General features: G+C 30.7%; 1 protein-coding gene across 1 annotated transcript in view; it reads left to right on the forward strand.

The window, feature by feature from the left end:
- Positions 1-8596: 8596 nt before the first annotated feature.
- Positions 8597-25227, forward strand: part of LOC132943162 (myb-like protein AA) — a 30384-nt gene continuing 13753 nt past the window's right edge. The window contains exon 1 of the mRNA XM_061012007.1: positions 8597-9516. Coding sequence (XP_060867990.1) covers positions 8886-9516 — 631 coding nt within the window. The 5' untranslated portion in view covers positions 8597-8885. The remainder of the gene's footprint in view (positions 9517-25227) is intronic.

A 25227-nucleotide genomic window follows, 5' to 3' on the forward strand; every position in this document is an offset into this window, starting at 1 on the left:
TTAAACTTTTATCTTTTTCACAATTTAATTTAAATAATAGGTTATTTATACATATTTAATTTTATATAAAGTGTAAGAAGATTTTACATCCAAATAAATCATTTCATAAAAGTATTATGACTTATATAGCTTATAATAATTATCTGATGTAAACCATTTATATTATGTTAGTACTTATAAACAAAGGTGGGCTAGTTAATGAAAACAATTAACCTAAGTTAATTCAACATTTAGAATGATAGTTACAAAATAGTTAATATGGAAAAAAAATATAAACTCAACTCAGTTTAAAAGAAGATTCTTTTACCTTTTTAATTACAACCTAGTTCATCTCTTAAATTTTTTTAAAAATAATAACACATATTTTGTCAAAAGTACATTATATCTAAATCTATCTTATTACATACTACCTATAGTGATTAAATTAGTGAGTTAGTTATTTTTTTTAATTACACTTATAGGCAAATATATAAGCATTACTTAAACTTGAAGCATTATTTTTTAAATTAACTGAAAAAAGTTAAATTATTACTATGGATTCTTTGACTGGCCAAATTATTCGAAAATTAATTAACCAATTTAATTCAAAATAAATAAATGTTAAACTAGTTAATGCCCACCTTTGTTTATTAATGCCAAGAATATACTTTATTTTAGTTTTATTTAATTGTCTGCGACATTTTGTTAAGTATCTATTTACCATTTCTAGAAAAAGAAAAGAAAAGAGCTTAGTCAGATAACAGGTCGTCACTTGAGGAGAATTATACAGGATGAGCAAGATAGATGCATAGCCAATTTAGAAACTTCCCTGCCACAACATTCAACTTCCATGGTGAATACAATGTTAGAAGTTACAACTTCACCTGTCCAAAATGAAATTGCAAGTAAAGCATTAACAGCATCTTATGATCTCCCACGTTTACTAGCCAATACTGATATTATAAATAATGTTGAAGAATCATTGTGTTTGAATAATAGTTCAACTGAAACTGTGAATAACAGTTCAATTTCAAATGACCAAATAGACATATGCGATGAACTAAGAAATTGGAATGTAGAGTTTAATGTATCACATAATTGTTTAAATAAATTATTAATCATATTAAGAAGTAAAGGTCTGGATGTCCCTAAAGATGGTAGAACTTTGATGAATACACCTAAAAATCACAACATATTGGCTATGGAACCTGGTGCCTACATACACTTTGATATAAAACAAATTATTAGTTCTCTATTACTTAAACATGAATTTGATTTATCTGGCATTACTATTTTAAAATTAGGTCTAAATGTGGATGGTTTACCTATATCAAAGAGTTCCAAAAGCCAATTTTGGCCAATTTTAATTAGTATTTGTAATGTACCATTATTATCAAAATATGTTTTACCAGTAGGTATTTATCACGGTTTAAAAAAACCTGATTCTTCTGCTGATTTTTTAAATTATTTTTTAAATGATATTTTAAATATTATACAATTGGGAATTCAAATAAATGGTAGGTTATTCAATGTTGCAATAGGACATGTTGTGTGTGATGCACCAGCTAAATCTTATTTGCTGAATGTTAAAAGTTTTAACGCTTACTTTGGATGTAATACATGCACTGATGAAGGTACTTATATTGATGGTAGAATGGCTTTTTTGTCCATGAATTCCTCTCTAAGGACAAACGAAAGTTTTAGGAATAAAACAAACGAGTATTACCATAAAGGACCCAGTGCTCTTGAAATATTACCAATTAATATGACAGATGACGTGCCACTTGATAATATGCATTGTACTTATATTGGGGTCACAAAAAAACTTATTGAATTCTGGGTGAAAGGAAAAAAAGATGTACGTTTATTGGATGTAGCAAAAGATGATATAAATGACAATATTTTAAATTTAAAAGCTTATGTACCATCTGAGTTTTCCAGACTTCCTAGGTTACTTGACGATTTTTATTTTTGGAAGGCTACAGAATTGAGATGTTTTTTATTGTACTATGGGCATATCGTTTTAAAAGGAAAGTTAAAAAAAAACTTTTATGTACATTTTTTGCATTTGGTTACTGCAATAAGAATCCTTGTTACACCTGAAACGTGTGTTTCTTTAAATGCAACTGCCAAAATATTACTTGACACTTTTGTAAAAGATTATGCAACTCTGTACAGCCAAAAGTTCGTCAATTACAATGTTCATAGCTTAATACATCTACCTTTTTTCGTTCTAAAACATGGGCCACTTGAATCTTTTAGCTGTTTTAAATATGAAAACTACTTGCAAGAAATAAAAAAATTCATGAAATGTTCAAGGTTTCCTCTGCAAGAAGTTTCTAATAGAATTTATGAAAAACTGAACCAAATTAAAAATCTCTCAAAAACAGAATATCCTAAATTTTCTAAAGAATTACATGTAACACAACATTTATCAAGTGACAAAGTTTATGAAAAAGTAGTTTTGGAAAATTTTTCAACAATAAACATAAATTCTATAAATAATAACTTTATCATGTTAAAAAATAATGATTTGGTTTTTGTTGAACAAATTATAATTACTTCAAACAATGAAATCAAATTTCTTGTCAAGAAATGTAATAGTTGTTCGTCTTTTTTTGATTTACCTAACTTTTCTTCCAAAGATATTGGCTCATATAGTATTGATCTTCAACTTATAAGTACACCTTATCTTGTTCAAGTATCTGATTTTAAATGTAAGTGTTTTTATATTCAAATATCAGTGCATAAAGCTGTAGTTATTGCATTATGCCATGATTTAGATATACCACAGTAGCTTTATTAAATTAAATTTATAAAATATATTGAGAGTAATAAAAAGTAAAATATACTAGGAACTATAATATTAAGTTTACATGTTGTATGATGTCTTATAATGTTATTAAATGTTACTTTGTGTCAATGAAAAATTACTTTGTATGTATGTAATCTAATCTAATATTGGTAAATTCATTTTATGTCTTATTAATTTATATGATTTTAAATGTAAATGTTTTTATTCATTAAGTTTGTTTTGATTGATTAATGTGAATATTAAAATATTTGATATTGTATAGTATATTAGGTCATATCTGATAAATATCTGTCTATCCATAATAACATTATTTTAAATTAATTATCTTTTAAAATACTAATTATGTGTCATATTGATATTGATTAATAATTATATAATTATATTAATATTTTATATTCTACTTTACTTTGTATTAAAATATTTTTTTCTCAAATAAAATAAAACAATTAGTCATTATTAATTTGTTTCCAAACTATAAATACAATTGTTGTTTCTTTTCATATTTTATAGTACTTAGTAAAAAAAAAAAAAAAATGAATACCTGTGAAGAATTAGGTATGAAATGTAACTAGGTATATTATTAAATAGTGAATATTCCTCTAACGAAGACCTCTCAATTGTTGAAATTTTTATGAATGGTGAGTGGTGACAGATTATAACCGGAGTGTCCGCTATTCAGAGGTTTCACTGTAATAATATTTTATTTATATTATTATTCTGAAACATTTTTAGAGTAAAATTGAAGTGTTTTGAAATGTTAATTGGTAACATATATAAAATATTATTTGTAATGTTATACAAATGTTATTTGGTAACATCCATTGAACATTACATGCAATGTGCATGGATAGTTACTTGTAACGTGTTTGGGAACTTACTGGTAACATGTATGGAATAATACTTATAACGTGCTTGGCATATAACCGTATAACTTGTATGGAATGATATTTTGTAATGTGCATGGAACATTAAAATAAAGCATTGTATTCATATTACAATTAAAGTTACTTTCTCCGGACATAAGCAGTTCCATACACATTGCAATTACGTGAATATAACATGACAAGTAACATTACAAGTTCCAAATTAATGTTGTAAAAACATCGCCGAAATATTCCATTGCACAGTGGGAGGGTTGCTCCCTCCAAACCTGCAGAATTTAAATGTCACAGCATACTTTTTCATCGAGTATAAAATTAAAATTCATTAAAAGTAAACATAAATATAAAAATAATTAATGGTGTAGGCCTTTAGAGGGTGAAAATGGCATATATTTTTATTTTTTAGTGCCTCAAATTATGTGCACTTTATTTTATAATCGATTATATAGGTTCTTTATTGCTCTTGTATTATCCTTTGCATATTAAACTGAAAAACCGCATTTTCAACAATAGATATATAGGTACTTATACATTATGTTATTTAATAGGATTCTTTCGGTGATATAGGTTTAATAGGTACCTATATACATAATACGTATTATTATAGATATTATATGAAATATTGCAGTACTGTACGTCTGTATATAACATATTATATATATAGTCGTAAAAATACTTTATTATCCTAAAGTTTAAAGTTTAAATGGCACATAAGTCAAACATTCTGTGTTAGATATGAATATGTAGTTTTACCTATATATACATACAGATGATGATATACCTATATATTTATTTTATTTTACTTTTAATCGATATTATATATAATCACTTAATGTACCTACCTATTATACTGCACATGCAAAAATAACCTAATATAGTTTAAACAACAATATTCCATTATCAGACGTAAAAAATTAGCCATAATAAGGTAAAGCAGGACCCTCACAAGGGGAGGGGAGCGGTCGGACCTGGAGTACAGTGGTCTGGCTATTTTAGTGGACCGTTAAAATTTGATATGGGGAGGAGGGGGTCTGGAATCAGTACATATATTATACTATATTTATTATAGGTACCTATATATAGCAGGTATACAGGTAGTGTTTGTGCATTATGCAGTATACTATTTGGATTAGAATACATTTAAATTGATCTGACTGGAAATCGTTTACTCGCATATTATGTATTATAATAATAATAAGTAATAATAGTTATAAAATAATATGCATAAGTTTGTAACAATACATAATATTATATTAATTATCATTTTTCAATGTGATTTCTGGATTGCAAAAATGTATTATAATATTATGTGTGTTTAAAATGTTTCATGACAATTTTTGTGTTCTTGAAATGTCAACTACTTTACCAGCTAGTATATACACAGTGTAAGAGGCGCGTATGGTATAGTGGCACAGCGCGAGCACTATTGTTTGCACCGAACCGTTTTTTTTATCGGTAGTATTAAAAAAAAAAAAAATCATTCCCACTCTTCTACCACGGACTTTTCCCGTGATTTCGCTCGGGTATTGAATAAAGTGGGTAATATTTTTCCATATATAGTTTATTTATTTGCTTCTCCGCCGCCACTCATCCTCCGTCGACTGCTCCGGGCAATAAAAACCAACCACCATGGTATTTTTATTTTTTTATTTTAGTCAGTTAAGAATTGAGAACACGTAACCGCTGCTACCGCTTTTGGGGTTATAATGGCGCGGGATGTGGTGGCAGGGTGGAAGTACCCAAAAGGCAGTTTGTTCTCATTAAACTTTCTCTCCTCCCGCGGCCCTTCCGTTCTAAGTTTCAAAAACAGTTTATGCTCATGTTCTCCTTCTCTATCTTCCCATCTCTCTCTCTCTCTCTATCATTCTCTCTCTCTCTCTCTGTTTCTCGCTATTCTCTCTCTTTTTATATAAAACTCGCACACAGACAAATGTATATACATGTATATATAAATATATATATACTTTCGCTTGCATGAAATTGCTTTTTTCTGCCCTCTACCCCCTCCGGCTGTATAAATATTATACGCGCAGTCTGTACACATATTTTTATTTATTGCCCCGTTTACACGAGAGGTCTATACTGAAAAAACCGCGATTCCATCCACTTTCAACTTATCATGGAAAAACCTCGACTCAAATCTAAATAAACGACGAAATAAAACGGATATTTATGTGCACAAAGGTGTTTATTATTGTGAAATGAGGAGATCGGCTTACGTGTAGTGCACATAAAACTTATGTCGCAAAGTGGACGAACAATGACTCTCAAAAATCGTTTTACTCTTACCTTTATAGTAGGTATTTACCACAACGTTGATTTGGTGTTCACTGTTCGAAATGTTCACAATACCTATTATATATTATATATATATTATTTATGTACACATATACAAAAATTAAAAGTGGGTACAATGCGGAATTTTAATTAAAATATCACCACTACACATATATTGTTATAAATATATAGGTATTGTATAATACTATATGTACCTATACCTAAATACAGTATAAACAATATATAATATGATAATAGGTATATAATATCTATATAAATATTGTCTAAATAAGTTTCCATAGTAATATTATTATATATTATAATATTCGGATAATATATAATAATATATATCATCTACAAAAATAGTACAGATGGTTATTATGATAAAAAATATGAATTCAGTTTTGTCTATAAATATACCTATATATATAATAGAATGGGTACACAAGTTTTTAATAATTATTATATTATTTTCATATCGCTATAAATTTGAAAACCTATAATAGATTTCCATTATTAAAATGTTATATTATACCTATATAGGTATTTTATAAGATACCTAAACCTTAGGTACCTAATATATATTTATAGTTATCACTTACCCACATAATATAATAATAAAGTCGATAAAAAAATTAAATAAAAACTACGCGTGGGGAAGAATATAAAAAGCTCTCGTTTTATATTAAGCATTAACACGACCAACAACTTTCCAGACCGGAAAATTAACAACAAACTGCGCGCAAAAAAGAACACCGCGGCTGAATTTGGTGCGCGCGTGCACGAAAATAAAAAATTATATTTTATACAAATCAACTCACTCGGGTAAAACTTAAAAAAAAAACTTTTACGTTCTTATCATTTTTTTTTTTCACGTCCATTAATTCAACATAATTATACCGCATAACACTAGTGTACACGTCTAATGAATAAAGCAATATATATATAATAATATAAAAAAATAATATTTTTAAGCTAATATATGTATATAAATAACTATACCTACAACCTACCTATACTATAAATCATAGCATAATTATTCAGTGTTTGACACTTGCATACATAATGTATGTATAGGTATACATAACGCGTGACAAAATATAATATATGTTAAACATTTATGCACATGAATATTTATATAGGTAAATATAAAGTGTATAGGTATAGGTACTTATATAATATATAGGTACATGCATATTATATATATTATTAATATTATGCAAATCTCAACGAAGTCAGTTTAAATATGTTTTCAATTATAATGCATAATACCTAATATTATAGATCACCTAGGTATATATACGGCTATACCACTATATGTGACTCAAAACATATCTATATATATGCAAGTACCGAAAATACAATGCTCAACGTTGTATGTAACGTATTATACCTATATATATTACGAATTTATCATATTATATATTATATCGAAACCTATAAAATTTCGGAAAAAAGTTTATAATGTTTATAAACTAAAGGCGTACATATATTATTATAATATAATATCATATTTATTTATGTATATAGATATACCTATATTACATACATTATTTTTTTTTAATTAAAAAAGCTATATGGCCCCAATGGATATTTTATTTATTATTGTATACGCAGTGAATATTATAATATATAATAAATAAAGTTGGTGTCCATATTGAATCGAATATACCCTAACCTATTCATAGTACACGATTGATTAAAATGCTTATATTAAAAGGGCACGCAGATACGTTATATAGGTATATATCTACATATATATATATATAAATAAATACGCCTGTACATAGGTAAGCACTTATAATCGCGTATATACATCACACGCGTGAATCGTAAAACAGATACATATCTAAATAACTCGACCACGTTTATGCAGCGAACCAATTATATAATAGAGCCTAAATAATTAGATATACATTTCGTAAATAACACGTTGCAGCAGGTACCTATAGGAAGACAGTGGCATTGCAATATACTCGTCTCACTAGCTCGTTAAAGTTTCCAAAGAGGATGCACATAATATTAAGTATAAAATTATTTATATATTATAATACCTACCAATACCAATGACTTAGGTGCTCACACGGTTTTGTGGGTTTGTAATATTTCGGTGCGTTTACCGAAAAGTGCAAATTGAAGATAATTATTACATTATAATAATAATAATAATAATAATAATATTATCATCATCATTATCATGATCATCGCGCGCGCGGCGACGCCGGTCCCTTTGACGGCGGCGGCGTGGTGCTATATCGGGTAATCACCGACGCGTCGGCGGCGACGGCGGCCGCCCCGGTGTCCCGGGCGGCGGCGGTGGGCGTGCCCTTCGGAGGCCACTCGAGGCGTGTGTGCGTCCGGAGCGAACGAATCAATGAACGACGGCGTCGGCCGCGTCGCCGGCGGTGGGGGAACCGCTCGCCATCATTACCCGGCAATTTAGTCGGCGCGCACACACACAAACACACAAATATACGCTTATAGCATTACGGTATATGGGGTCCGCGGTGCCCGTGGCGTCCGTCTGCGGCGTCGGCGGCGGTGCTGGTGGGGCGGCGGCGGCGGCGGCGGCGGCGGCGGTGGTGCGCGCGTGTATTGGGGCGGGCCGGGCCGGCGCGGAGGCACCGAAAAATAGGTGTTAACTATATTTAATAGCCGCGCCGATGCCGTACCGTGCGCTCGTCTGCAGTCGCGCCGCGCCACATCACAATCGTCCGGTCGCCGTCGCCGCGTAGTAGTCGTCGTCTGCGCCAGTGTCGCCGTCGTATTCGTGTTCGTCGTCGTCGCCGCCGCGTCCGCACGACTCTGTGATTATAATAATATTAGATATTATAATATTATTTCATAATATTACACACTGCGTTTGTGATCGCCGTTTTACAGTCGTTTTTGCCGTTACTGTCGTACAAGTGTTACGCAATCGTACTCGCGCGATGATGGTGTTGGACTCGGGACAAGCGTCCCCGTCGTTACGGCTGTACGCCGCGGCTGCCGCGGCCGCGGCCAACAGTTACGGTGGCGGGGCCGTCGCGACGTCCGGAGGCGCAGGGCAACAGTCCGGCGGCGGTACAGGAGGCGTCCAGATGCCACCGCATCCGCTGTTCCCGCACTTTGCCGCCCGTTTCCCGCACGGCATGGCGTCCGCGGCCAGTTTTGCGGCCGCCGGCCTCTCGCCGTTTCTCCAGCAACACCACGTCGAGCACGCGGCCGCCCAGCGATACGCGATCGCGGCAGCCGCGGCCGCTGCGGCTGCAAGGAACAACTCGGTCGCCGGCCACGTAATGTCCGCGGCCGTGCACCAACAACAACAGCAACAACAACAACAACAACAACACCAACACCTCCATCACCGGCCCAACTCGGAACCAGCGGGTAAGAAACGGCCTCACCACCACCACCAGCAACAGCAGCAGCAGCAGCACCAATTACTGCTGCAGCAGCAACAGCAACAGCAGCAGCAGCAGCAACAACAACAGCTACAGCAGCAGCAACAGCACAGGATTATTAACATGTCGGGCAATCATAGTGACGACAGCGCCTCCGAAAACGGATCACCTAAAAAAGGTTAGTTGTTTTGTACAATCATTAAAATAAAATTAGATGTAGGTATAGTATAGGTATAATATTATATCTGCGATCGGCATCGAGCACAAACAAAACAAACTTCTGCAAGTACTATATAAAAATATTATACTTCATTGAGCGCTATTCTCACAGATTTTGTTTTGTATGTAGGTATACGTATACCTAGGTATAAATAGATAGGTATTATAGGTGTTTTGTAACACTTATAACTTATAACGATTATAAAAAAATAATAGGTGTATCCAAATACACAATAAATAAATAGGTACCTATGGTGTGCTACAGTTTTAGAATCGGTATGAATGCGAAAACAGAAAATATTACATTTATTTATTTTATAAGATGGTTACAATATTTACACTCTTGAGGAAATTTTAAATTGTGACTTTCACGTATCAAGTGATACGACGGTATAGCGTGCATATACCCGCATTTGTTATAGGTATATAATTACTATAGTTAGGTTTAATAGATTAGGTCATATGTTGAGTAGGTATATATGGGTACCTATATAATATTATGGTATTCAAGATTTAATATTTATTTAAAACATATTTTCTCAAAATGCGATGTAATAAAAATCAATTCGAATACCAGTTTTGTGTCGATTGTAAATCGTTGCTCTGAATTTATTAGCGTGTGAAATTGAAAATATATAATAGGTAGGTATTATAATAAACGAAAAATGTTTTAATTCAACCCATTCGCGTGATTATCAACGCAAAACGTTATATCACATAATGTACACATCGATTTAAATAGCGGGTAACCCTAGTAACAATAACTATAGATGGGCAATTATACCTACATAAAATTGATAATGAATAAATTTTAATTTCATATAGATAATAAACATAATATTGTAGTAACACATTTAGGTTATTATTTTCAGAGCATTCCAATTTCCAGAGAAAACATTATGTATATAGGTACCAATATATACCTATATAGTTCAATAGATGGCCCTACATACTATTGCAGTACATAGAAATACAAATCTGTGATATAAATAAATTCATTAAATTTACATCTCCTGCAGTCTGTACAATTAGAGATACCTATAAACGTAATGCATAGGTATACCTATACTATATAATATATGAAGGTATCGAGTTATAAATTGAAATAGGTTTACGATTTTGATTAGGTAGGTAACCTATAAAGTATCGTATAAATCGTGAGTATTTTGTTATGAGGTGTATATAGGTTAGGTTAGGTATAGTTATGCTTTTTTTACTATATGAGTTCCGGTGTCTTACTATATTATGTATATGTATAGGTCTTAAGTATATAAATATATAATATTTACACTGTACATATTAGGTATATAGTATATTTTCATAGGTATATAATATATTATATTATGGTACTTACATAGTATATTATTTTATTTTTCCAAACGAAAATATAGTACCTGCATATATATATATTATGTGATATAATGTATTTATAGGTATATTGTATTAGTTTGTTTGCATTGCATATTAATAGTTTATATACAGCTGGAGCGGGTTCTTATATGCACATTATATAAAAAAGCAATAATATGGGTAGGTATATATTATTATATTTTACCTCGTATTTTACCAATATAATATTATGTTAGAATTCGATTAGGTACCTACACGTCTTAACTGTATCATTTTATAGTATGGGTATATAAGTTTTTTTTTTATAAAAAAAAAAGCACAATTTGTATGTACAATTATAACGATAAATACGAAAATCGCGTGACGGTAAATATCTGAAAATAAAAAGGGGCAGTTATATACAAGTGTGCATGTGATCGTTTATAGTATATAGGCAGTTATTACCTATATCATTTGACCGTGGGAACCCTATACGCGACCGGAAGGGTCCTCCCTTGTAAGACAGGTGTGCAAAATATAGTTATGTCCAAATCCTGCAATTTCAAATACCTAGGTACTGCTCGGTTTGTTTTAAGACTGTAATAGGTAAATCGTTTAGTACGAAGGTTGAAGACCGAACAATTTTTGATCTACTATCAAACTTGTGTATATATAGGTTATATCCATATATTGACAAATTAATCTTCATAATGTATCGCCACAATAATAAATCTGCAGTTAATTTATTAATACATATGTTTTTTTGTACAAGTTTAATATTTTTTTGGACCTTTATATTGGTATGTAAATATACTTAAGTAATAAATATTATAAAGTTCAGCTCTAAATGTGAAATATAATTTAATATTAATAATATTATCTGCATTATTATTCATAATCATATTTTTTAAGTAAAATAAATTACTTAATTTCACTATAGGTATATAAATTAAATAAATATGCAATCATTGTAACCTTGTTGTAAATATATATATATATATATATATGCGACAAAGTTATTCATAAATGTGTATAATTATTATATAGGTATAACCTACTTAAATTTTAATCGCCAAATAATAATTATGATACAATTAAAATATTAACATAGAGCGTTTATTTATTAAAAAGTTAAAAAATATATAATAATTAGGAAATACAATAATATTTTACTTGAACTAGTTTTTTTTTTAAGCTTTACAAAACATGGAATCTAAAATTATTTACTATAACGGAGATACATTTTGTCGTGAATCGCACAAAATATTTTCGCCTATACCTATATAGCCGAAATACTGTTGGATATCTCTTTTCAATTTTAATGATTCTAAGTAGGCATAAAACAATAATAATTTATAGTTGAAACCAGTGGAAATGAAAATAATTGAAACGTTTTATTACAACGATTACTATAATAATAAACCAGAACCATCATAAAATTAAAAAAATAAACAACTATAATGTCTTATAAATTCAACAACTTTTAATTATTATTTGTTTTACGACTTAGGTACCTATATTGTGATCAGATAAGTTTATAATATTATCATTAATTTTAATATGTGGTATAGCACAGTAGAGAATAATATTAGGGGGGGGTTAGGAGATAAAATCCCACCCCCCCCCCCTGAAATTCATTCCTAAATATTTAGGATGCGCCACTGGTATATTGCGGTAACCTTATGAACGGAATAATGTCTTATTATTTTTTTTAATTCGAACATTTATCTTCTATTATATTTGATTAAAAATAAACCAAATAACATTAATATCACCTAATCAATTAACTAACATAATATACGAATATATACCTATATAATTACTCAACAATATATGTTAATATTATTTTACTCTTTGTTGTATCAGGTAATTGACAATTAACTATCATAACCGTTCGCTGTATATAGGTATGTACGTAGGTATATACGAACGGTGAAATAATTAAGAGATAAAAATGTTCAACTATGTATAATGTTATAATGTAATGTGAACCTTTGCAGTGTTATCGAACGTATAATTTTTCCTTTTTTTAACATCACAATATGTATATAATGTAGGTACCGAAATCAAATAAAATAATTAATATATATTACCTGCTATTATTATGTGTAGAAGTTGCATAGAGAAAATAATAATTTTCTACTTTAATAGCTATTATTTTATATTATTATTGCTCTAAAATCTAAATTGATTTTAAACATTTCAGTATTATCTTTTTTATGAGGTTCAATTAGAAAAATTTGATTGTATAACTACAGTATAGGTATGTTTATAATATGTATGGTACCCATTAAGCTTAATGTACTTATAAATATATGTATATATAAGAAACAAGTCTGAACCTGCAGAACGTTTTTAATTTTTATTGATTCGTTAAATTACTATATAATCTAAAAAAAAAAAAAATGTAAATCCTTCGTTTTTTTATCATATAATTTACACGGATCAATTGATTCCTAAATGTGTTTGCCGTGGATATAATATAGTCTCTGGAGGCTCGTAATGATGCGCTCTCGGTGTATATACATATATAATATACTATATAGGTTTAGATATGTACGCTGCAATGGGCATTATAATGTATTATATTATATACAAATTATACACATGTGCGCGGTATGTATATATAGTCATAGTCGTAGGTATTTATCATACAGGCATGTGTGTATACTATAGGGTCTCGGACACTATGGGTGTAGGCCCAACGGACATGGTCATCGTATTATGATACATAGACATAGGTATATTATATGTTAAACACTTACTAACTTATCGTGTACTGCTGCAGTCGCGGGTAAATAACCTCTAATAAAATATATATGGCACAATTATTCGTCCAGATCGGCGGATTAAACGCTTCATATAATATATAATAATATGTACGCCGCGTGTAACCGGTCATTACTATATTACATACACACATATACTTATTATGTATTAATAAAAAAAAAATAAAACCCCTATATATATGAAGTAGATGTATTATATACCTAAACATTATACAGATAGGAGGTACCTATATAGTTTAGTTAAACGCTTATGTACATCGAGCTTACCTATATCATTATATTATATATAGTACATAGTTTATAATAGTATATAGGTATATAATATGCACACAATAACGTGTTGGGAGATTTAAGAGTTAATGTTAACTGTTTTTCGTGCGGCAGCTATTAAACACTGCAATTCTTATTATTATCGTTATGACGACGTACCTATAATAATACACATAATAATATTATATACCCACGATTGTAGTACACCTATAATACATAATATAATACTGCACATCCGTATAATATATTAATCCTTAAAAGGTGCGCACACACATTCGCATAATGCATTCGAGCGCGCAACCAGGATTTTTTTTTCAGGGGTGTGTTTTAGTTCTATGTTTAAATATATATAGTATGTAGCTTTATACGCATATTTTCCATTGTACAGTCATCAATCTTTTTATTAGCATGCGCCATCGAAATATATGAAATAGAACCATATTATGACAACTGCATATTTTGTAGGAATCCCAATCATAATATAGCGTAAACGTTAAACATTAAAAAAAAAAAATGTCAGGGGGTCCATACCCCCTCAGCTCTACGTCACACTGCGATGTAGTTATATTATTTTTCGTTTTTACCACGTGGTTGTATTTTGTAGAAATACCTTTATACCGACCGTCGACCGCATATCGAAATATTGAAACATTCGTGGTACTACCTATATAAATATCTACGTCATAAATAAATAAATAATAGGTACTATTTGCAATTAACAACTATGCACGATATTTAGAATAACCATTTAGCGCGTGTATATACCTATATAATAATGTGCGGTGGTTGTATGTATAGGTATTATAAGTTATATAATCAGGACTCTGAACTTTATGTGCTAAAAAACAATGAAATATGTGCACACGTATGTAGGTACTAAAAAGCTCAAATTTATATATGATGTATTTATTATGCAGTATGACATCCAATTATTATTTTTATAACAGGGGAATAAACTTGGAAATAGAATAAATATTTTTTAATTACAAATGTTTTGTGCATATTTTTCGTTTGTAGATCTTGAAGCATTATTCTCAAAGTCCTAAATTTAAAAATGTGATTTGTATCAAACACAGCGAATATTAAACCATGTTTTCATATATTAGTTTAAAATTAAAATATCTTTTATTATTGCATTTCAAATAAGACTGGGTCGATCATAACAAATATTTACAATTGATATTCGGTATAAGTAGGTATAGTAAAATTCAAAATATAGACAAGTACTTTGTGTGCGGCGGGTGTTTTTTTTTTTAAATTATTTAAACTAAAGTTTTCAATTATTGAACATTTGTTTGTTGTTGATTTAGGTATAAACATAATATGCATTAATAGGCATATACCTAAAATCTATAAATATGTAAATTGTAATGTAATTTGGTAAAATATGCAACCTACATTTTTGTATTTTGATTGTAATTATCATGAAACAGATTTCGAATATCCAGCTTCTTTTAAGATATATGCAAATACATAAAGTTCCAGGCCCTGGCTATCATATACATATATATAGGTTTGTGGCGAGTAGATATTTTTCACGATTTTTCTTTCGAATATAGGTACACCTATAAAACGCCTCAGTTGACTATATTATTGCAGATGTATAGGATTTACACGTACCTATATTTATAGTCTGTTATAGGACTTTCACGAATTAGCGAGACTAAAATATATTTACGAGCATGATATAAATGAAGGATAAAGCTATAAGAGAACAGACATTATTATCATGAAATATATAGCCGAAAAATGTTAACATTTACCTATGTTAACCTTAACACTAAATTCGAGACTGCGAATATTATATAACCTTTCGTCATATTATTATTATATTATAGTATGAAACATTCTCTATAATGTACCTACCTACTTTACTACGCCGCGCGTAGACATAGATATATTATGTTTCTGTCTATGAATTATGCAAATTTCTATAAATTTGTTTGGATATTTTTGATTTTTAATGAGTTATATTGGGTTCTATTAGATTACAAAATATTATCAATACGTCAAAAAACACATAACATTACAATATCGTATATTTTAGCACACTAGTCATTTCTAGTAGGTATATAAATGTAGTTTATATTTTAATTTCTAGAATATTTAATTATATATTATTTAATATATAGGTATAGTGAACTGAACGTAATCGTGATATCAGGGGGCTAATCACTTACAATAATCATGATATTATATTTATTATATAATATTATATACTTAATTCAGTAATTTATTCCACTCATTTTATAGCATATTATATTCTATGCCGCGATTTACAATATTATATTTAAAATACTAATTTTACCGAGCGCAAAGAGTATTTGGTATATCGATGGTTCTGTGAAATATTGTTATACAATAATATCTATAAAATCTACCCGTACACTAACCGACTTTGTATTGTTAACAAATAACAAATATTTTAATTAATTATATCCGATAATTAAATACTTCGAATAAAGTAAACAGATGCAGTGCCTAGTGTAACATTATTAATGCTCATTATCCAAGTACCGCGAGTAAAAAACAAACTTGTTATTGGGTAATTATTAGACGATTACGCGTTTCTGTCGAACAATACAATCAATAACCACCAATAGAATATTATAATTTATATGTATAACGCGCGCACAGAGTAGTAACGATTATTACTATTGTTATTATTATTATTATTATGTTGTGCAAATTATATATTACGATCCGTACGGTCTGTTATTTGCGCGTTTTGTTGTAACACAAAAGGTTTTTTTTTTTTTTTTTTTAAAATCGTGTTTTCGTATTCGCGATGATTGACATTGACGAGCGATAAGGCAATCGATCGGCGCGCGAATTCCCGGTAAACGGCGGTCTGATCAAAGGTTTGAACCGATTGGAAAGGAATAAAAATCAACGCGCCAAACGATGATGACGGGCGAGCAGAATGAAAAAAATAATAATTATCATTAATATTAAATATTATATTATTATCACCGCGTTTTTTCGTTATGATATTGTTTTAAACACGAGATATTTCTGTGGCGGAAAACATGCGGTTTAACGTGTATAATAATACATATAGGTACCTACATAAACACATATTGAATAATAGTATTATGTACACATGTTTCTCAGAACACGCGTCGACGGAGCGTTCGGACGATTATTATAATATTATAATATTATGATTAATGATGCCTATAATTATTATTGACGACGGCCGTCTTGCGAGCACACCCAAATTGATTAGAAATTAGCTGGAAACCGCGGTTTCTATGATATATCTAATCTGAACGTGTATAGTATTATAATATAGGTACAGTATAATATTATCATAATGTTTCGACCGAACATTATTTTTGTGAATATAATCTCCGAGTGCAATATCGTTGCGCAGCATCGTTTAAACTCTCGATTACATTAAATATGTCATAAATATACAAATACATAAATCGAATTTTTTCCCGGCTTATGAAAACCGTCCGTACATAATATTATAATGACGGAAAATTTACTATTTTTTTTTTCAATTATAAAAATAATAATATTGTTATTAAATCATCATTTATCACATTATGCGCGTGCGCTAGCCTGCAACCTTATATTGTCATGTATTCAGTGTTGGGAAAATCTCGCCCCCCCCCCCCCCCCCCCATTCATTTCTTAACGTGGGAACTTGTTCCGGATCGTCGTTGCTTATTCAAAGAAGGAACTCGCTCCAAATCCAGTTCCTCTATAAACAAACCGCGAACTCGTTCCAATTTTCGTTCCTTTTTTAACCAAGTTTTTAAAAAAACCGTTGTTTTAGAGTAATATTTTATTATTTATATAATAATATGTTAGGTACATAAAGAACAACGATCAATTAATTAAACGTGAATCGACTAAAAATATCTTCTTACTTATTTTTACTTTTTACGCGTAGAAACAAAGGAAACTTTATTACAATTTAAAAAAAAAATGTTTTTAAAATTTAAAAGAGCTGTAATCATTGTTCACGTTGCTCAAAAAAGAAGAATTCGTTAATTTTCTTTTTAAAGCAGTTCCAAGCTTCGTCGCTACAAAAATAACTCGTTCCAGGAATCCGTTTCTTATTGGACAGTTCCTTCTCAACAGTTGAGAAAACACTAGTAGTTACTATAGTGCAGCAGTAAACGTTATATAAGTTCCTAATATGAGTGAAAAAATGATAATAAATACCTAAACGAAGGTAGTAGCTAATAGTTTTTTTCTTTTTGAGTTATATGGCGGGCGGTCGAAAAACATTGGGTAAGGTGGCGGGGGTTGAGGGGTGGTCGCCTGCAACGCACAAAGGTCGAGAACCGCTAATCTATAATAGTATGTGGGATTAGTGGTCATCGTAGTACATCATCTTCCGCATGTCACGTGGAAAACCTATCGTCGTATAGTCCAACGCGGGGTAATTTCTGGCCGTTACGAATTTCGCTGTCGTCCATCTATATAGAGGTCATAATCATAATAAGATGATGTCATGATATAATCTCGTGCGCGTGCATCTTATCCATAAATGTGCGGTGTGTGTGTGTGTGTCTGTGACGTAGCGGTCTTTTGTGTTTGCGTTCGAATCCAATTGAAAATTTGTGCGTCGTGTGTGTGTGTGTGTGTGTTTATTATATTTTCCTGACGAGAAAAATCGTCTTGCGACGGGAGGACAGCGCAGCCGCCGCAGTTGAGCATATTATCTGTTATATATATATAGTTATACCCACCTAACTAGGTATATATATATAACGTCATGGTGATGTCGGCGACCCGTCTACTCGCGCGGTTATTACGGGTTAAGTATTTCGAATTACATTATAGATACCAAATACCATTGTACTCGCCATACCGACTCGACGGTCACGTAAAGCTATGATATTTCAATCAGTTTTCATTTGTGACCACACGAGTGTGTGTGTGTGTGTGTGTGTGTGTGTGTGTGTGCCTGTATTATACCTACGTATACTATACGGGGACGACACACGCGTGGCAGGCACGAGTCACGTTTCCGTTTCTGTATAAATGACAGCAGCGATGTAAATGTAATATTATTATCATTATACTTGTATAATACGCATGCGCAGGTACACGTGCAGCGGCGAAGGACCCGCGGAAAGACGGCGAGATATGTGGGCATGGCGGAGAGGAGGATATGCAATAATTTCGATCGTAATTCAATTATAAATATAATAATAATACGATTCCTCCATGATATAATATTATTGTGTGTGACGGGATCGAACGTTTCGTTTTATGTGCAATCGAATTCATTAAACCATACTGCATAGGTATCACATGTAGACCTATATATAAGGTATGTAGAGGTTGAAATCTATATCCATGTATTATAGGTATAGGTATAGCCGGTATAGGTACCTATACTCGGTGTATAAGTAAAAGATGTATGCCGACTAATAAATAACTAAAACATATTGGGTACATTTTTTTTTTCGGATCACTTAAATAATGATAATAGATAACATTTATCGAGTTATGCTGTCAGTAATAACAATCAGCGTTCAGCTGAAAACGAGAGATAAAGAATAATATGATGTTATATATTATTATAGGTGCGCTATACTATATCAACAAACGACTGTGCACCGTGTAGGTATATATTATGTATATATGCGTGTACAACACACGTATATAATACGTTAATATTCACTTAAGCCTTGATCGACCGACGACGATCGAAGTGTACTGCCGCGTAGGTATACCTATATTGAGGTATAATAATATAATATTATGTGGTTGCGCACCGAAATAAGGACAAAAATCCGATAAGACAAGTCCTTATAGGCGTATAATTGTATATTATATATTATATAGATTCCGACGAAGATGAAATTTTGGACGGTTAGTGCGTTTCGAAGACGTCGTGTTATTTGGGCGGTTTTTCGTTTTCGAAATATTATTTGTTATCCCGACGATCACGAAAAAAAAAATTAAGGAGGAGCACAAAACGGAAAGGCCGCTCGCGTATTAGCATATATAGCCAGGGCAAGCGCCAACCATATGTACCGCAGGTTAGGTTAGGTAACCTATATGTATATGATACTTATATAATATTATAACATCATGAATGATCGCGGGATGATTTATGCTCCTGGCGATCCCCTCCGGCCAAATTGGGTGTAGGACACACACACATAGTTATTCAATTTCGTTTCGGGTTTTTTTTTCTTCTGTGGGTATAATATATAGTATACTCTACCTGCACCCTGCGCCGTCGCTGTACATAATAATATTATGTCTGTATAAATAACACGGTAATAACATTGTCAGAAATGGACCGTATATACAATAGCTGGTATATACCAGGTATATACGGGTGCGAGAGGCGAAAAACGTCCGCCTTCAAACGGCCCGTCATTGAAAGCAATAATTACACAGTCTTGTGTTTCACGGGTTATTTTATTAAACCATAGAGTTATATTATTATGTTATATATTGTCCATTATATGGCCACGAGACCGAACGCGGTTGGATACAAACGCACGAGGTTCATTATTATTATTATTATTATTCTGAAGTACCTTATTCGTTTTCCGTTCCTGCGTCGAAAACCCATTTCACATCGGATAAAACAATTATCACACCAAGTCATGAACGTTTTTTTTATTATCTGTTATAATAAGATGTTTGTCCAAATATTACTAACTAGTTTAACCTGTTGGATTATATTTTTCATTATGAAATATTTACTTTATTGAGTACATAGATAGCAGGACCTAACCTACCTATACCGTCAAACGTTAATATAATATAGTTTTACATTTTATTATGATAATCATTTAAATATTTAGAAATTATAAATAATATATAAGGTACATACCGCTACTGTAAGTGATTTTCAATAGCAAAGACTTATCATCTCGAAAAGTATAAACGTTTTTGATAATATTTATTTTGCATACGAATTCCGCACACGAAATCGCATTATGCAAAAAAATATTTCATATACAAACCTTTTTTAACACTTTTCTTAAGTTTGGTTTCACGTCTGTCTGTGATCAAATCTTGCGCGCTCGATTTGAGGCACTTTTTGAAGATGAAAAATTCTGAAAATTGGTATAGACCTTGGTCTTGGATGACAATACAATAATCCGTTGTCATTTTGGGACATGGACCAAAAAAAAAAAAAAGGATTGTCCCCACGACGTCGCCGTAATATCTCTCGCAGATATTGAACTTTCTCTCTTCCCCAAAAAAAACCGCAACCTCTTACGAAGCAAGTATAGGCGTGTCCTATCCATTATTATAATATCTATGGTAACAACGGTAATTATTACCAAATAACATTATACCGGTATTCTGATATAGGTACCGAAAACACCGGATACCGATATTCTTTAAACACTACAGTCAGCAGTGAAAATAAGAGCAACAGACTGTTCGTAACTTCATGTTCTTAATTATTTACTTTCAACTAAAAAGTAGAAAATAAAAAATAAAAAAAAAAATTTTAAAAACACACTTTTCCATAAAAACATTTAAAAAAAAATTTTAAAAATTGCACTAAAAAGACAAAAATAATTCTCTGTACTTAAAAATAATGAAAAATTTATTGATGAAAAATTTAAAAGTGTGTGGTGCATCATACAAAACATTAAAAGCCGAGCTAAGTCTCACATACACTTCTTTGTTCAATCCTGTTTATAAGATAGTGACTGGCAGTATATGTCAAGTATAAGAGCAAAATAATGAAAAATTTACTGATGAAAAATTTAAAAGCCAAGGAAAGTCTCACATACACTTCTTTGTTCAATCATGTTTATAAGATAGTGACTGGGAATATATGTCAAGTGTATGAGCACCACACACTTTTAAATTTTTCATCAATAAATTTTTCATTATTTTTAAGTACAGAGAATTATTTTTGTCTTTTTAGTGCAATTTTTAAAATTTTTTTTTAAATGTTTTTATGGAAAAGTGTGTTTTTAAAATTTTTTTTTTTTTTTGGTTTTAGTTTTGTTATTATAGGCACAGTCATACGTTTACAATTTTCATATTATTACCTATAAGCTTTTTAGAGATTCAGAGTATGCATTTTAAATACTCGCCTACGTTTATAATAATATTTATTAACACGCGTAAAATCATATCTTACACACACTATATTATCATTGAGTACAATATGAAATACTACAATGCTATCATGTTTTCTTTTACCTTTATCACTCTTATAGAATACCTAACTGCTGGCTTTTAAAAGACATTCATCAGACTGAGAAGGATTATTTTTTATAACAGTTAACATTATCAATAACAATATCTCAAAAAGTACTGTTTATGCATAATGTTTTTCCACAAAAGTAATTAAGGTAAAGTTATATAATTGTGTTTGTACGACTTTGATTTTACGTGTTTTAAATTTGAATAGATAATAATATTATAAACGTTGGCGAGTATTATTCATGTGTATAAAGGTACCTACTCTGAATGTTTGAAAAGTTTATATAATTAAAATTTTAAACGTACCACTGAACATGTAATAACTGCAGTAGTTACAAAATTAAATTAACACTTTGACTTTTCACTTACGTGAAGGTATATCTATAACGTTAAAATATTAACTATTTGATAAATGTGGGTGGGTCCTCTAAGTTATGTCTAACTATGATATAATATCATATTGTTTGAAAACAAAATATTTTTATACTCCGTGCGGATAATTTTGCTTCGTCGCGGTAAATGTCACAATAATTAACTAACGTTAATTATGTACCTACTAAATTTTTACCGTAGTCAACATCGTTCAATAGCTTATACACACTCACTGAATAATATAATAAATATTTATCATTTTTGGAACGTGTCGTTGATCGATATCGGATTTTTATATTATTTTTTTTATACATATATAGGCATATTTTAATTTTATTTTACGAGATGCAATTTACGAGATGATTTTCCAAGGCAACGCCAAGACATAGAGTTTCGTATGCCGTCTACAATATGGTATTGTAATATTATTATTACTTATACCTATAAACATTCAAAAACCACGCCGACTTAGGTATATATAATATAAAATTAAAAACGCTATCAGCACGCCGTCCGTCCGAATTCCGGTGACCCATTAGGAAATTGAAAACTCCGCTCCTAATTAGTCGCAATTAGATTATGCCAGGCTGTAAAGAAACTGATTTTATTTTTTTTTTATCTGCGGCGACTTTCATCATTAGAAGTTCGTAGAACGGAGATCAAGGGTCGCAAAGTGTACGCCCGAGTTTGAATACATTTATATACGTGCATAATATTATACAATATTGTGTACGATGTACCTATACCTATACATATATACAGGCTATAGCTTGTAATGTTTTTTTTTAAATAAGTAACGAACACACCTTTATTAAATATTTTTTTTTCTTTGTATTTACCAGCTGACCGGTTCGTTTCAATTAAAACGCGAGTATTAATTATATTATATACATGGAGATTATTATTATAATTGTATACCTATATACCTATACATATTATAAACTTGAAGCTTATCAATTTTGCGGCGGTGGCGCGGTGCAGTATCTGTATTATACGTATACAGGTATATGTATTATAAATATTGAAGCTGGCCTAATTGATTAAATATAATTAAATAACGAAAATATTTATCAATACAGAGGTTATCGGATTCAAGTTTTATAATTTTCGAACGCAATAATAATAATGATAATAACAATAATGCTATAATAATAATTAATAACAACATGATTCGATAAATTAACCGTGCGTTGGGATTTTTAAAGTATTGCTAATCATTATAGGCTAATATCGTAGACACTACGGAGTGTCGGGTAGACTTTGAATAAGATCAAAAAGTTTTTGATACAGGCCATACAATAGGTACGTACTATACTGTTTTATAATAACATAATATGGTTTTGTGATCGCCTATTGTGATCGAAACCGTTTAGAGTTTTGTCCGATTGGACCCGACCCCCGTGGCCCTTATACATCTAAATATCCGTATATTATATATATATTAATATCTATTACACGCTTTGTTTACGATGTAGGTACAAGCTTAAAATTAATTATACATCATCTTGCGGATTTTATTTAGATATACACATTACACAATTATATATTACATTATTACATATACGCACTGCCTATACACAAGCGTGTTGTAGTGTACTTTGTAGTCGATTTCATTATTTCAATTATAGCCTAAAGGACCCACAGACCACAATAATTAAAAAACTAACAATTTCATGGTACGTTTTCTCAAAACTCGTTATAATACCTATATGCATTCTATATTATATAAATAATTGAATTATAATTCTGCAAACTGTATTATTGTAACGGGTGAGCTGAATTGTTTTTTTTTATTATTATTAAGAATGATAATATAGCTTGTAGGTATGTTATACTAGATGAGATAACATATTATTATTCTTTACGGCTGTCTATATACAGTAGCTTTGCATTGATTAATATATCACCATAATCTATATAATATATATATTATAAATACAGATATATCTTTAAATTAATGTTAAACAAATATTATGAACTCATTTTACAATAATAAATTAAGACATTTAAGTACCTATATAATATATTCATTGTTTATTAGATTAAAATTATTTAGAGTTTAATCTAATATATACCTAGATATAATATTGTGACCTAAACGTTAATATTTTAAGTATTTCTGTAAAAAATGATTTACCTATTTGATAAAAAATATGATTTTTTTTCTACAGACAGTAAACGAAGCGCATTTTTATCAAACATTGTCTATGAATATTCAAAACTTTTACAGTAACCTCTAATAGTCAAGGTTTGATTTGCGTTTGGCGGGAAGGGGGTGGGTGGGTTGTGACACGGACCCGGGCAAACGCTGTTTGAATTCAAAGTGCATATTATAAATAAAATCTATATGGACCAATACTAAATAAAACATCAGCCAACAATAAGACATTTTATTATAATTATAATACCGTGATTGGAATTATTTATGATATTATGCGATTTTTAGTTGAACTACAATCACTCGATTAAATCAGGCAGTAGATATACTATTGTAGTATGATGTTTATTTCAAATATTTTTATATGCAAAATCCAATAACAGTACAATCTTAAAATACATCTTACATACTGTATGAAACTAAAATGAAACGATGTTTTTTAAATTGCAGTTCATAAATGAAATAATACGAATAGAAATAAAAAAGTTGTTTGCTAAATTTCTTACACTGCAGCGTAAGACTGTAACATTTAGGTGTATGTGCTGCAGTTTTCGACCTTTCGATAAACAGCCGAACAGCTGTCTCTGGCGGA

Source organism: Metopolophium dirhodum, chromosome 4 (assembly GCF_019925205.1).
Source record: "Metopolophium dirhodum isolate CAU chromosome 4, ASM1992520v1, whole genome shotgun sequence".
Classification (NCBI taxonomy): Eukaryota; Metazoa; Arthropoda; class Insecta; order Hemiptera; family Aphididae; genus Metopolophium; species Metopolophium dirhodum.